Source organism: Molothrus aeneus, chromosome 1 (genome assembly GCF_037042795.1).
Source record: "Molothrus aeneus isolate 106 chromosome 1, BPBGC_Maene_1.0, whole genome shotgun sequence".
Classification (NCBI taxonomy): Eukaryota; Metazoa; Chordata; class Aves; order Passeriformes; family Icteridae; genus Molothrus; species Molothrus aeneus.
In genome coordinates, this window is record NC_089646.1 from 82,077,541 (window position 1) to 82,093,149 (window position 15,609).

The following is a 15,609-nucleotide window of genomic DNA, read 5'->3' on the forward strand; positions in this document are numbered from 1 at the left end:
ATTTTCTTAAGTGTAACTAGACAGCAGAAAAATAAATCAATATAAACAGTAGATATAAAATGCATTGGAAGATAAGAGGTATTTATTAAATACAAATAGCTTCTCAGCACTAGAAAGATAGTAATACTCAGCAACTGAAGGCTAGAGAGGATGGTATGCACTTTTCTTTATCTGGGCAAAGATATGTGTATCTTTTGCCCACTTTCTTGTTCTTTAGCAGGATTTGGCTGCAAGAATCTAAATGCAGTTACAAAATGAGAGAAGAACACCAGTGAAATATGAGTGCTTTGAACATGGGCATTTTCAACATGCTCTTGGAGGGAACATACACACCTTTCTTTATACTTCATTGGACTAGTCAGCTCCCCAACATTCAGATGTTTTAACATTTCATAACTTACAGAAATAATATGGTTTAACTTTTATAAAAATCGTAGTAACAAGGCTATGGAGTTAGGTACAAGGTTTGTTAATGATGAGAAAGAATACAAATGAAAGCAAAATCCTGAATGCACAGGTTATACCTGAAAGCTGCACATATATATGACAATATAATAGAATCAACTTTACATAAGGGTTTTCATCCACAGTAGGAAATTATTGCGTTGACTTGTGGTAATACCACAGTGATTTTAAAGGCCCAGAGTACATTCAAAGTCTAAGAAGGAGATCAATAACTTATTTCAATGTTCCTAGGACAAATTTATAGTAAGTGGTGAGGAGGGATTTAGGAGAAGTCTTATGTGACATAGCTAACTGACAGCTAGCCAATGACTGGGACACTGGGTTTGTGGCCATGTGAGCTATTTGGAAAGTCTTTAATTCCACTGGAAAACATTTATCTTAACTTATTAATTAAAAGGAAGAAATCATAAAGACAACAGAAATATTTTTCATGAGATTTTATTAGACTGAGCACCTGTCTTGAAAATTACCGTTTAAAAGTCTCCAGGACTGGAAGAGAAATTAGGTGTGTTATGTCAAACATAATTGAAATAACTTACATTTTGCTTTTAGACTTACTTAAGGGGATCAAAATTCAGATTGTCTGTTTTACAGCAAATTAGGCACTTTGAAATCTACTGTCATTCCAATTCACTAGTGGGCAGATGGCTGCTGTGAGTAAACTGTGCCACATTCAGTGAGACTGGACTGATGCCATGTATTTGTGACCCACAATTTTGAGAACTTAGAAAGGATACCATTGATATACAAATGTATATGTATGTTTCATGAATGAGCAGTCTGAATACGTTTTGGATTTCAATAACATGCTAAGAGGTAACAGTGCATAAGCTGACTTCCATATTCATATGATATCACTCAGAAGAAAATCTTGTAATTACATGCTATTTTGTAAATAGTATTATTTTCTTGTTAGGATGCTATGACTAAAATAATTGATTACAACAACACAAAACTTAATTGTTACTGTCTGTGCTTCAAAGGAGCATAGATAGTAAAATTACCTACTTTTACTGTCTTTCCCCTGGCTCATCTATGAAACTCTGCAAATGTGATACTTTTTAATTCAAAGGGATTTAAAATAATCTCCGATATCCACAAAATAGCATTTTACTCATACTCATGTCCTAGTGAGTATAAATAAAATTATTACTTTAAATGATAAATAAGATTATTACTCTAAATATCCCACAAAATCCAGCATTGTGAAGGTTAAATGAAAGGCATGCAAGGGCAAAAAAGGTTGTCAAAGTGCAAAACATAACTTTTTCTTCTCTTGAACAGCTTCTCCTTGATACTGTTTAAGCACTGCAGGCCAGGTGTTAAGTAGCAGCACTGCTACTGTCTTCAGTATCCCCCACTTTTTTTGTGTTTATGGATTTGAAGTCCATCTTCTGAATCACCTAGGTAGTGACTGCAAAGTGCCTAGGATGCCACCAATGACTGAAGACAGTAGAGGTGATTTAGTTTCTGAAAGGCAATAGCAAGTCTAGCAGATATTATTGACCAAGGCTGTTGAGATAGCTGGCCATAGCCTGCCTCAACATCTAACTACTGAATAAAAAGCAGTGGCAGCAGCAGAAAACACGCAGCTTTAGAGTGACAGAAGCCAAGGAAGCAAAACTAAGAGACAGCAACAGTAAGACAAAGTACATATAAACTTTTAATGAATTAACTTTACAAAAGACAATAGCTTCAAAACATTTGACACGTTTGTACAAAACTATTCCAGCATTTTTAGTTCTCTCTTCAGAAAGAATGCCAGCAAACCACCCAACGTGTCCCTGGCTATGAGATGCAACTGGTGATGACATCCAAATCATGTGTGGACAGAGTAAACTTATTTACAATACTGTATACTTTAATACCAGTTTAGTATGCTATTGGGGAGCGACTGTATTTTCCAGAAAACACCATGCATCAGAAAATAGTATGCACCCCTAGCTTTATTGCCTTTTTTCCCCGCATTTGTCACTAACACTTCTCTTTAGTCCTTTCAGGATGCATTCCCTCCTTTTGATTCCTATTCCTTCTTTTCTTGTCTTTGAATAACAGTGCAAGTAGCAGTACAATCTTCCAGTCCTATAGCGTACATCACAACTGTCCTTGAACATAGAAATATCAAGGTGCAAAATGATGGCTCATGGGACTATTCTGCAGCCATATTAAAATAAGTGCCACATACCAGAAAATAGCACGCATGTTAAGGGCCAAAATGTAGTTAAAAAGTGCGTGATACTTTCCTGAAAATATGGTATTGATGACACATACAAGCATCTTCAAGATGCCACATTCCCTTGTGAAAGGGATCTTGTCATTTCTGTATGTACAAAGTATGTCTTCAATTCTCCTTTTCCTTTTACATTTATTATTCCTCTGCAGGTGCTCATGTACCCCAGTGTCTGCAGGACGTTGTTTGTCTCCTCTGTAACCTGCAACAATACAGTAATACAGCCAGTGTTGATAACAAAGCAGAGCAGAACCTTCTTCCAGAATGTGAAGATAACATAATGTTTGCTTCATTTTAAAGGGGTTTGCTGTAATGCTTGTAAGGCCTTTAAGGGTCTCAGGTGAGGTTTGAACACCTAAGCATTCAAGCAGTCTGTTGCTGGATTGCCCATTCTAATCATTTACATCAAGAATCAAATTTGGTGTAACCACATCTGTATCCAGGGTCGCCAGCAGAGAGCTTGTAGATAGATAAATGGAACTAGGGACAATACTTTTCCTCATAGCACTCTCCTCATCTTCAGGACCTTATTTTCACTTGAGTAGAACCAAACTTCCCCATCATTCTGCTTCCCCATCAATTGCTAAGGACATGTAAATAAAGTGATGGTAAGGAAATGGTTAACATCACCTTTCAGAGCTGCTGTTGCCAGATTCTTACATAACTGTTTGTGAACCAAACTTTAGCCCATTTTGCCATTTTAGGTAAAAGCCCACTAGCACAAAATCAAGGCTTACCTGTATTTTATCTAAGACGCCAGTGCTGTCCATCCTGCTGGCCACATTTACTGTATTGCCCCATATATCATATTGTGGTTTTTGAGCTCCAATTACTCCAGCTATTACAGGTCCATGGTTTATACCTGGAAAGCATCAGAACTTAACATTAGCAATGAAGAGAAAGGCAACAAAGCTGGTGAAGGCCCTGTAGCACAAGTCCTATGAGGAGCCTGTGAGGGAGCTGGGGTCATTTAGCCTTGAGAAAAGGAGGCTCAGGGAAACCTTATCACTCCCTACAGCTCTCTGAAAAGAGGCTGTAGGTAGGTGGGGGTTGGTTTCTTCTCCCAGGCAAGCAATGACAGTGTAAGATGACAGTCTCAAGCTGTGCCAGGGGAGATTTAGGTGATCATTAGGAGGAATTGCTTCACATTCAAGTGTGACTAGACATTGGAATGGGCTGCCCAGGAGGGTGGTGGAGTTACTGTCCCCAGAGGTGTTAAAGAAAAGACTGGATGTGGCATTTGGTGCCATGGTCTAGTTGACATGGGAATGTTCAGTCATAGGTCAGACTTGATGATCTTAGAGGTCTTTTCAAACTTAACTGATTCTGTGATTCTGTGAAGATCCACCAAACAAGGACACAAAGTGCATCTGGCATATAGCAAGTTGATGAACGCAGCATTTGTCCCTCACTGAATAGTGAGTATGGCAGCAAACATCATGGTTTTATTAACCATTTATGGCAGGAGAATGTTAGTTACAGAAATGTCAGAAGTCAGTTCATCTAATTTTAGTTTTACAGCTCCCTCCCATCCTGAGTAACTTGCTATTTTCAACCACTGGCACCCTAATAATGACCTGCTGCTGCCTTTATTATGTAGCATGGAACCACACTGTGGGTGAGCAGCAGCTTCTGAGAAAACAGATATACAAGAATTTCTTTTAATTTCTACTTGTAGTGAAAAGGGCCTCTCCTCTGCAATAGTTAATGGCCCAATCAAGTTGCTTTTAAAGTATTCTTTGCTTCTTAAATGTAGAATAAACTAAAGAGAATGAGCTGAAAGGATTTGAAGCCTTGTTCTGAAGGCTGGATTGACCAAAGACTTGTCCTAAAGATCTTCAATATAAATATATGTATTCAAATACTTTGATTAAGTACGATGTAGAACAGAAGCTATAGTCCCTCGTTAGACTCTGGGCATTTTTTATCTTGCAGTAAGTTTGTAACCTATATTATGTCTGTAAAGTAAATGAGTTTTACTTTGCTAGTAGGGAAAGAAACCAGGAGGCAAAATCCAAAGTACTATTGATAACCAGCATCAAAGGTACTATAATTTTAACTGTACATACTGATGAGCAGGAAAGACAAGTTAGGCCTAGTGAGAAATTAAACCTGAACAAGTAAGTAATTTGGATTTATAAAATTATCTCAATGGATCATAACTGATTTCTGTTAGCTCCTTTCTGTCATTATCATTAGGGATATATCTGTGCAGTCAAATGAAAGTGTGATTGTAGGATGGAGAGGGATCTCAGAGTTGGCTCATCTGATACGCAACATGGCAGCACAGGCTAGCAACAACACTATCAGCCCACTTGGAAATCCTGGAAAACGTGACTGTAGAAGTTAAATTGGGAAAAGATGCAAACACTACAAGATAACAAATGGAACCTGATATATGTTACTGTACAAGCTGGCTTGTACTGATAAATAAGAAACCCAGCTCAGTTCCACAAACCGGGCCCTGGGTTGATAGATAGGGAACTTCACCTATCACATTCCATCCTGGGCTGGACATCTCACTGGTGGACATCTCACTGGTCAGGAGTTGGGCTGTGGGAGGATCAGACCAATGAGCTGTCTAAATCTGGGAGTCTTGAACTCCCTATATAAGGAGGCTCTTAACAATAGAAGAGGCTGTTTGTTGCATGGAGCTTGGAGGTGTGTGTGTGTTGTCCCTGTCTCTAACCACCAACCCCACAGAACATGTGAATTATTAAACATAATAGATATATATTTTTCTAAGTGCTCAGGGTTCAATGCACAAAGAAACTTGGGCATTGCAACACTTTGCATTAACAACTGAGCCATGGATGGGTTTTTCTACTTCATGACATACAACCTGTAGAAAACACTAGGGAACTAAGACTGGAATCCACAAAAGCCATCTGCTGGGTAGTCCAATCTGGTTAGCAGGGAATATTCAAGAGATGTGTGTAGCCATGGTCCAGAAACTGGGGCAGTGCAGTAGGATTTTCCTACAAAACACAGTGGGCAGGAAGGGACTTTTATTTTTTACCTCCTTCTTGAACCACTGGTGTTGAGAGCTTGAGAAATACCTCAGGGGCTCAGGAGTCACCTTCAGATGCCTCCGCCTTTGAGGAAACTTCTACCAGTATATCTTAGGGATGTGTTCTGGCCACCCAAGCATTGTGGGATATGCTGCTCTATGTCATTCCTGCTGGTGTTTCATCTTTTTTGCGTGATGCACATGAATGTTTTTGGGGCATGGCTGGAAGAGTAGTACTCTCACTACAGGGGGATGCTCTAACAGAGGGTGATATTATCTATCTCTTTCTCTCATATCCAAAGCAATATTTAATCATTGTATGAAATATAACACTGTTCAGCAGGAATGACAGAGAATACCTCATTCTGAAGTATCCTACAGCTTGGGCTCATGGCTAGCCTCACCCAAAACCAGGAAGCAAATTAAGTCACCTACAACACAGACAAATGTTCCAACTATGAAGTTACATGGAAAATAACACACCAGCCTCTGTTCTGAAAGAAAGTAATACCTGTGCAAAACTTGCTGCAAAAGCATATCTGAGCTTGTCTCATAAATCAAGTATCTCAACTTGCAGAAGGGGAGGAATGCCTAAAATGTCATCTAGATGCTCCTCTCCCTTATCTGACAAGATCAGATCAGTGTGTACCTCCTAAGTCACACTAGCATTTCAGGCACTCACAGAAGATTATGAAAGATGAGACCTCTAATGAGTTGCAAAAATTTCAGACTTAGATGCTGGCCAAGGGACGCTTTTACAAAGGGCAGTTAGGGTAGAAATCCTTACAGTGGGGACTAGGTCAGAAGTAGTTCTTAAAATGTTTCTGTGGCTACAAGTAGTATAGATATCAGAGGCTTTCATCATCAGGTATTGGGAAGTGGAGAAGAAGTGATGTGAAAATAAAGATCTCAGTGGTGCCTATGTTGCATTATGGTGGCACAAATACCACTTTGGGGCCTGTGTTTCTTTTTAGAGTTAAAACATTTTTTCATTTCATGAAGCAAAGGAGTCCTAGTTCTCTGTAATCTTTAGAAAGATCAGTAAAAATCCAAAGTTAAGCATTTTGTTTTGCTTTATGGTCCCCACTTGAAAGGACCTAGTACTGCTTTAAGCAGTTTGCAGATGTAGCCCCAGCACCCAACAGTTCTCTCTCTCTACTGAAGCTGCTGGTCTGTGCAATGCCAGCCACAGCCAGAACCATCCAGTTCTGTAACACTCTGAGAAGGAAGTGTACTTCTGATTTGCTTTGTCATTTTTAGCAAGGAATACAGAACATACTGGCAAAGGAGTGCCCTAAGAAGCTTGTTTCAAGTCAGAAGACAGCAAGTTTTGCCAGTGGGTGGCACTGTGAAATAGACTTAAGAGAAGCAGCTGAAAGGAAAAGCAAGCGGTACAGCAAGAAAAAGACAAGACAGGAGAATAACTGTTGGAAATCAAATACTTCTGACACATTTACAGAATTTATGGGTTCTCAATATTTGTTTACTGTTTTCATTTCACACTTTCCACGTTACATATTGCATTGTGAAACTGCTGTGTACTGCTATCAGGAAATAAACATTTTGGAACATATGGTTCTTGACCAGCTCTGAATTCATTTATCATTCTTTCTACTGCTTATTGCAGCTGTCTGTTTCTTTTTAAAAATACCAGGATGCACAAGAAAAAGCAATTAGAAACTGAAACATAAGGGATACCTCTTTCCAAGATAAATAACTAGTCATCTTTGCTCTTACCTGAATAACAAAGGCAAATATTCTCCCTTGTCTAACAGTTCAAAAGAAAGAGTACATTTTTGTGTGCTTGCTTGAATTTAGTACATGTAAAATATTTCAAACTGCAGCCTCACTGACCTCTTATAGCTCCTGTCCTCTGAAAAAACATTGATATAGTTTTGCAAAGCCCAATCTAGAGTTTTATTGTGTATTCTTTTTGTATTTGTAAACTTCCAAAAATGCACAGCTTATAACCTCTGCAATAATTTTTAAAGAATTACCATAAAACCACTCAGAGCCACGTGAACAAATTTTTTCAACCATTCTTTAAATAGGAATACTGCCCTTTTCCAAGTCTAGCCTTGAAACACTCTAGGGGGTGATGGGCAATACCACATAGGCTGCTTTTAAACAAGGTGAAGATGGTGCTGTTTACTATCATGGCCCTTTTGGTCAGTTCTACTACTACTTTAATTCTCCCCCTTGTCCATGATGCTCTCCTAAGAATCATGTGATACTCACCTACTCGTAACTTGAAGTCATTGAATGAATGCTTGTTTATGACATCCAGTTTTGCCACCAAGGCAAATGCAAACTCCACCATGGTTCCTATGTGCATATACTGTCGTTCAGGTTCCTGAATTCAAAAGACAAACAAACAGTGTAAAATCAGTCTTGTGAGCCTTGGCTGCTGTAAGAATACAACCAAAATACGCTTGAAGACACTTAAGCCCTTAGGGATGCCCTCTACAGGCAGATGCAGAGAAGTAATGTAGAAGATGGTACCCTGTCCAGCATCAGTTAGATCAAACAATGGCCAAGAGACAGCATTTCACTTGTGTACAACCAAGCAGTCTAGTGGTGATAGATCCAAACATGCCTAATCCAACATTTTGATTGTCAAGTGACTTATTAGCTGCTGTTTAATCCCACAGGCACTCAATATCTATGTGTGCCTAGAATTTGTTAATTCATTTTCTTTAAGTGTCTGCTTCTATTGTATTCCCTTTCATAATAAATAATGCTTGTGGACAGCCCTACAGAGATCCTTCCCTCTCACTGTTGCACAGCTCAGCACTCTTATAAAATGCTTAAGATCCAGTGAAATTCACAATTTTAAGAATTCTTCCACTGATCTCATCTTGCAGATAAACAAGTACATCTGAGAACATTTAACAGACCTGAAAATGACCAAAACGCAAGAGGAAGAGGGCAACCCCACTCTGCACTTTTACTTACAGAGCTTATACCACTTATCAAGGCTGTAGACTTAATCTCTCATACATAACAAAGCAACCTTATTTTAAGTGCTTTTTTGAGTCCTTTCAGGCTGAGGAGAAAATTGATTTTGGTGTCCCACAACCCAAGGTAGGATCCTTACAAGTGATTGATTTCATAAGACATGGACTCATTGATCTCTATGAGAAATTACTGTACCTTCCCTATTTCTTGAGATAAAGGGACAGAAGAGATGGACAGATGACAACTTCAGAGAATGATTCATGGAGTGCATGCATCAGCCTAGGGTGGGACAGTAGTGGTGCTTGCTGGAGCAGCTGTTTAGATAAATGAAGCCTGTGAAGCCTGTTTCATTTGGAGTTCACTCCTAGCTAAAACAGATGGTTTCCTGTTCAGCTGATATATTCAGACCCCTTCCTCAGGCACTTAGTCTTCCTTGGATGCTTGTTTTAAGCTGGGGGTGGTTCCCAGCAGTATGTCTAGCAGTCAGTCATTGCCTCACTAGGTACTGCAGGATCTGTGCATCTTTGGGAATCTGGAATGAAGGCTGCTGACTTTTGGTGGGTTTCTTTTGAGAATGTGAACTAAAACACCCAAGGAATGCTAAACTGTGGATCTCCTGATTGTGGAAATAACTCACGTGATAAATTTCTTCCTCTGCATACACTAGTTTTAGTTGTGATTGAGAGCTCTCTATATCTTCATATCTTCAGTCTGCAGCTCTGCATTTTCTTCATCTCCTTCACCTCCCTGCATTAAATGTCAGAGCTAATTTAAAATAATCCTTTGTCCTCAGGATCCTTAGGGTCTATAGTTCATGTAGTAATTGTTGTGTTTAGAAGGAACATGAGTTTGGCAAGAGCACATTAATCCTTAGCAGAGACTGTGTTGAATCTTAATTGCTGTCTCTCTGTTGCCAACCTATAGTACTCTAAAGATCATGGCAGAGGCAAGGTTTTTGAAGAAGTTATGAATTGCTTTTCTGATCTGGATTTCCACTGACTGCAGTTCCTAATCTTACCATATTAAGTAAACTAGAAACAAAGGAACATATTCTCAGTGCTGATTCTGAGGGTTCTAAAAGTGTATAGTTAGTAAGGCAAATCATCCCTCCTAGCTCACAATGGAAAACTTTAATTCTTGCAATCTTTTGTATGCTTTGTAAATCCAGTCCTGATGTAGCACATAGGAATGAAATGCTGTACTGTATCCAGAGTAGAAGGCCTGTTTTAGCAAATACAGAGGTGGCATTTTCAAACTGCAATGTGAAGAAAAATTCACAGAGTGTATACTAAAGTATATACTTGTCCAGTACAATACAATCTATGCTAATAAGAAAAAAACTAGGCCACATTATTATACATAACCTACAGCTTAATGAACAAAATTTTAGCCTTCATTTGAATATGCTTTTTATTAAGCAGAAACATGTTTTCCTGTACCTGACACTGTTCTTGGTTGGGTGTAGCACTGAGTCCTGTTGCTGCCATGTAAGTGCTTCCAATGGTCTTTATCTTTTCAACTCCACTGAACTTTGGCTTTGACAACAACTGTAAAACAAGGACAGTCATTCATTATTCAGATCAGCAGTCCTGTTAGTCTAACACCAATCAGAGAATCAAGTCTTAGAACAGTTTCTGTATGGACCTCAAATGGCTTCACAAATATATACGGGATGAAGGACTTAAGGATGGATAAAACAATGGTTACAGAACTCCAAGGAAAGGTAATTTCTTTCTTCTAAAATAACTTTTTACAATAAAGAAATTAAATTTATGGTAGTGAGAATAAATTCAATCTTATTTTACATACAGCTTATAAAAGTCAGTAGACTTTGCACTCCTGTGATATTGGAAGTGGATCACCATGCCTGCCAACAGTTAAGCTTTAGGCAGCTTTCTGAAAGTAAGCATCCATCCCATGACAGTGGAATATTCCATGCCAGTAGGACTAAAATCCAAGGATTTTAGTATATATATCCCAGTTTGTTTTGAACATTGAACACCCAATGCTCTCCAAATGGGTTTGCTGCTAAAATACCCTCTATAGCTGCAGACCCACAAATCCAGACTGTGCTTTCTGAGTCATGACATGATTTTAATACATTTTACTGGTATCTTCGTCACTAATGACTTCCCTATAGAGAACTACTGTTCTCAGTGAGGCCTTTATAGATGCCTTTTCCCAATCCATCTGTAGTCATACTCTCTATTTGCTTCTGACTTCAGAGAATGGAACATCACAACTTTTATAGTCCTTTGACATGCTTGTGTATCAAATCATCAGTGCAGATCAGGTATAACACAAAGGTTATACCTGACTTTAGACATTCATATTTAGAACCTATGGTTAATCCATGGCATGTAATGTAATTGTCTCAAAAACTGCAGCTAATGGGCAAAAAAAAAAAAAATACTCATAGGATTCTCATTATAGGACATCAAAAGCAATTGAATATGATGTGAGATCAGTATCTGATTTATCCCACATAAATCTATTTTTCCTTTAATAGTCCCTGTAAGTATTTTCTGACAGCTTTTCCACTCTCCCCTTTAAGTATGTTTTCTGACTGTTGCATATCATGAGTTAGTAAGATTGAAACCATATGTCAATCACTGTTGCAGTACATACATCATCAAAGTCCGCAATGATCTCATTTAGCAGCCTGAGACATTCCAAGCCTTCCTTATTTACATCAGATTCTGTGTAAAATTCCTTGAAATCCGGAACAGAGGCAAACATGACACAGACGCAGTCATAGGACTGGTGATACAGGTCCTGTCCAAAAGAAAACAGTATAAAGAAAAAAAAATTATCATAGCCTGCTGTAAATAACTTTCCTAATTAACATGCAGTATCCAGGATCTAAAACCAGAGGTGCTGCAGTAGTTGGAATGCCTTAAGATGGAGGTTGGATATTTTTTGCATTTAGCTGCATTTATTAATTTAAAACAATGCATAAACCTATTCATAAAAGAGAATTAACATATAAAGCTGAAAATATTGTAATGATTTTTTTTCTTCCTGAACATTAAGTTTGTGAAAAGAAAATGTTAACTAATTCATTAGACAGGGCCCATCTCTGAGACTTCATATGAAGAGAATTTAGTCTGGCTTGCATGGCTGAAAATGTATTTTGTAAAACAATATCCAATTTATTATTAGCTGTTTGTTATTGTACTAACTAAAAAACTGAACCAAAATCACAAACTCAATGTACTACAAATGAATAATGCAAAATGACCCTGATTGATAGTTCCAAACATAAAATGACAATATGCCTAAGAGGACAAAATAATTATCCTTTCTTTTGCATAACAAGGAGCTGGGCCAAAAAGAAAGAATTCATCTGAACTGAAACTTACTTATGGCAGAGTCTGCACTGCCTTCTGTGACCACTGAAATGAGAGCATCTCTACTCCACAGAAAGATTCTGGTGCTAAAAATGACCACTTCCTACTACCCCCTTCACTTTCCTCTCCACTGCCCTTGAACTATCTCTTGCCCTTGAACTATCTCACTGCCCTTGACTATCTCTTCTTTCGGGACAAATTCATATCCCCCCAAAAAGATAGAAAGAAGAAAAAAATGTTAAACTAACACTTAAAAAAGAAATAACATCTATACACAAAGGTAGACATAGCAATAAACGAGGCTGCTATCCACTTTTATGTAAAACTACCTTCAAGTTATTATTTGAGTAACAAGGGATTTCAATATTCACATAAAAAGGATTTATTCTGTGAGTTCAAGAAGCATAATATAGTATTTCCCTTTTTACTTAGCAAAGCTTGGGTTTTTGCAATTTGACAGTCAGTGTGTCCTTTTGGAAGAATGTGGTGTGTCTGTACACAGATGTGCACAGACATAATGGATCTTTACTGCTGATGTATAACTGAAAAATAACAGAACTACGGGAAAACTGCTGACTGCTTCATCCCATCACAGGTGTGAGGGAAGTTTCTGAGCAAACATGAAAATAATGATGGACAGGAAGAACACATGCAGCTGGAGGAGATAAATTTTTTATAACTAGATTTTTGTGCCTCCTGTATTTTCTAGGGATTTTATACCCATAGCATTGCTGAAGCTCCACCACAACTGTATGCTGTAGGGATGGAATACATTGATTCATAGCTCCAGCTGTTATTCTCTTGTTGCACCATGATTAAATCCAGATTTTTGAGACTCTGCTGTGGGAAACCCAAGGGTCAAGCCAGTAAGGAAATCTGGTCTGACTGTGAGTGTGTGGTGTCTGGGGAGTCAAGCAGGGCACCTGTTGGCTCACTGGAGCTGCTCACTGTGAGGGGAATTTGGCCCCTTCTCAGGTGGTGCAGGTGTGACTGCCAGAGTGGCTCCTGCATGGCCACATGGGGTATTTCCTTAAAAGGGTACAGAGACTGCATTCCGTGGTTAACTCAGCTTTACTTCTATTTCCTCGTCATCTTCCCTGTAACTTCATTTCAATTATAGCGACCCATTTGTCCTCCTTCCTCTCTAATACTGGCAATATCAATCTCCACTAATGAATGCTCAATAACATAGCACCATCACGGAACGAAAAGTGGCACTATTTATAACCAGATAACTAGTAATTGTGACTATCACAATAAATTTCAGAGAATTTCAAGGAGTCATCCCCATCTAGTTTATTTTGATCATAATAATAAAGGATGTTACAATTGAGTGCCTTAATTTTCCTGAGAGTTCTTCTCTTGAAACAGTACTCTCCAAAATGTGTAGTCAGAAAATTAAGTGCAATACTATTCTAGGAAGGAATAGCTTTTCTTATTTTAACAAAAATAAAATCATCCTGTCTTTTGCATTCAATCCTTTTCTTTTTCCTCTTTAATACCATCTGAAATTCTGCAAGTATGTTCCTTTTACTGTCCCCTCATCTCCAATGCCTGAAGATCTTCCTGGGATCGGGAAGGGAAACCAGTCCAGTTCTATCCCTTGGAAGGCTATGGCGGTCAGCTTCTCTGGGGCAGAATTTTTGCTCTAAGTAAAGTGCTAGCTCCATCCTGTAGCTAATAAAGCACAATTCCTCTTGCTCAGTGATGGGCTTGCCAGTTAGCCTGCAGCACAAAAACTCCCAAGCACTTTTTACTAATAGGGAATCTGAAGGATAAAAGCATTAAGGAGAAAGCTGCAAAAGCCAGGTGCAGATATATTTAATCCTGGCCCTGTTTCCTGCTTTTCATTTTAGATTTGAGCCTGTCTTTCAATTGGAAAATAACCTGTCTTGTATCCAGCATGCAGACTATAAAGCAGAAACCCAGCTCTGGAGGTTCTGGTAAGGCAAACAAACCTTTATTATTTACTCTAAGGGCCTTTGCTTTTGGTGGATTAGCATTAGTCAATATATATATCTTGTTAAAAAAAGACCTTTGTTGGTCATTTGAAACTACCATGCAACTGCTCCAAGTTAGCATTTATCCACTCACTTTTTCCCTTTCCATTTCTCCTGCCTGCTTTTCAGCAGCGCACTTTGTTTTCCCTTTTCTCCATATACAGCTGCATGCATAAAATACTAAGGAAAGTAGTATTTGGAAATAGAATGTTCATCCATTTTCTTAATCTCAGAATCTGTTTTAAACAGAAAAGAACAAACATAAAACTATACTAACTTGAATGTTTGCAGCTAAGGAAAATGTGGACAAATTTCAATGTCATATCTGTTGACTTAGATATCCACACAGAGTAAACAAAGGCCTAATCTGCCCTAACATCTGTATCTACATACAGAACCTTGCTGATATTGAAACAAATCTAAAGACATGACAGATACTTATACTCCTGAATACTTCCAGAGATTTGAAAGGGCCTTCCTTTGAAAACTCTTGAAAGAAACAAAACAAGGAACAACTTGAGTTCGTTTTTTTTGGGTTTTTTTCAATGGATGTCATTAAAATCATGTCATATCATTTTTACTTCACCTGACATGATGAGCTGGGGAGCTCAGCACTTTACAATTTCTGTGCTTCATTAAATTAAGTAAACTCATTCCAACCTAAGAATCTTGAGGGGTGACAAGATAAATCTGGTAGCTGATACAAAGGTAAGCAGATGGTGTTGCTCTGCTGGGAAGCTGAGGTGGAGTAGCACATAATCAAGAAAGCAATCTCCTGATGGTTTGCTGTGTTTAATGCCTTAACTGAGAACTGGAGCTGAGTCAACTTGGCTTCTAGCCAAAATCTTCACTGCATTCAAAGGAGCCCTACAGCAATTTTTGTTAGCTACCAAATGAATATTTGCTGGGAATACTAAAGTGTTGAAATGCAGTCCTGATTAATACTGCTTAATGCAAACCACAGTGAAAAGGAAGATGTTGTCCTTTTTGGCTCAGAAGATCAAAAATGAATCCCTAAATCTGCCCTCTGCCCTCTTTTGTCTTTTTTGAAACAATTATTTGGCAAGCACAGGTAATTAAAAATCTTACATTTAAGATCTCTATAGCTGCTACTCTCTCTAAATAGATTTATATGTATGTATTTTTTTTCTTTATTATTACTGTAAAGGAATATTAGGAGCAGATCTAATTTCCAGAAAAGTAAAGATGGATCTTTTGGGTGACTTTTCTGGTGCTTGGATTAGGTCCATTTAACAGTAAATAAACAGGTAATTCAGTGTTCAGAACATCTTTCCAGAATTAACATAGCCACTATTTTGGGGAAAAAGTTAATTTTCACTCCAATAAAAAAGCTCTCCAGTGAACAGAAGAAAATTCAGAACCTGGTTGCAACTCCACTCTGATCATGGAGGAAAAGTATCTGCATGCATATGATTTAAAATTAAACCCATGTTGATTCAGCCATTCTGTTCTTCCTCCTCCTCACCTATTTTTACCATCCTTCAATAGGCAAAGTGCATTGCCATTTAGGAAAATTTCACCTTTTTATTTCAAGGTTTTATGGTGCATTCAGTGCTGTAAAGTAAACCTTACAGG

General features: G+C 38.2%; 1 protein-coding gene across 1 annotated transcript in view; it reads right to left on the reverse strand.

Moving 5' to 3' along the window:
- Nucleotides 1-2,115: 2,115 nt before the first annotated feature.
- Nucleotides 2,116-15,609, reverse strand: part of ADCY2 (adenylate cyclase 2) — a 209,345-nt gene continuing 195,851 nt past the window's right edge. The window contains exons 21-25 of the mRNA XM_066559969.1: nt 11,292-11,438; nt 10,103-10,210; nt 7,944-8,058; nt 3,433-3,557; nt 2,116-2,897 (exon numbers count right to left, since the gene is read on the reverse strand). Of these exons, the coding sequence (XP_066416066.1) occupies nt 2,745-2,897; nt 3,433-3,557; nt 7,944-8,058; nt 10,103-10,210; nt 11,292-11,438 (648 nt within the window). The 3' untranslated portion in view covers nt 2,116-2,744. The remainder of the gene's footprint in view (nt 2,898-3,432; nt 3,558-7,943; nt 8,059-10,102; nt 10,211-11,291; nt 11,439-15,609) is intronic.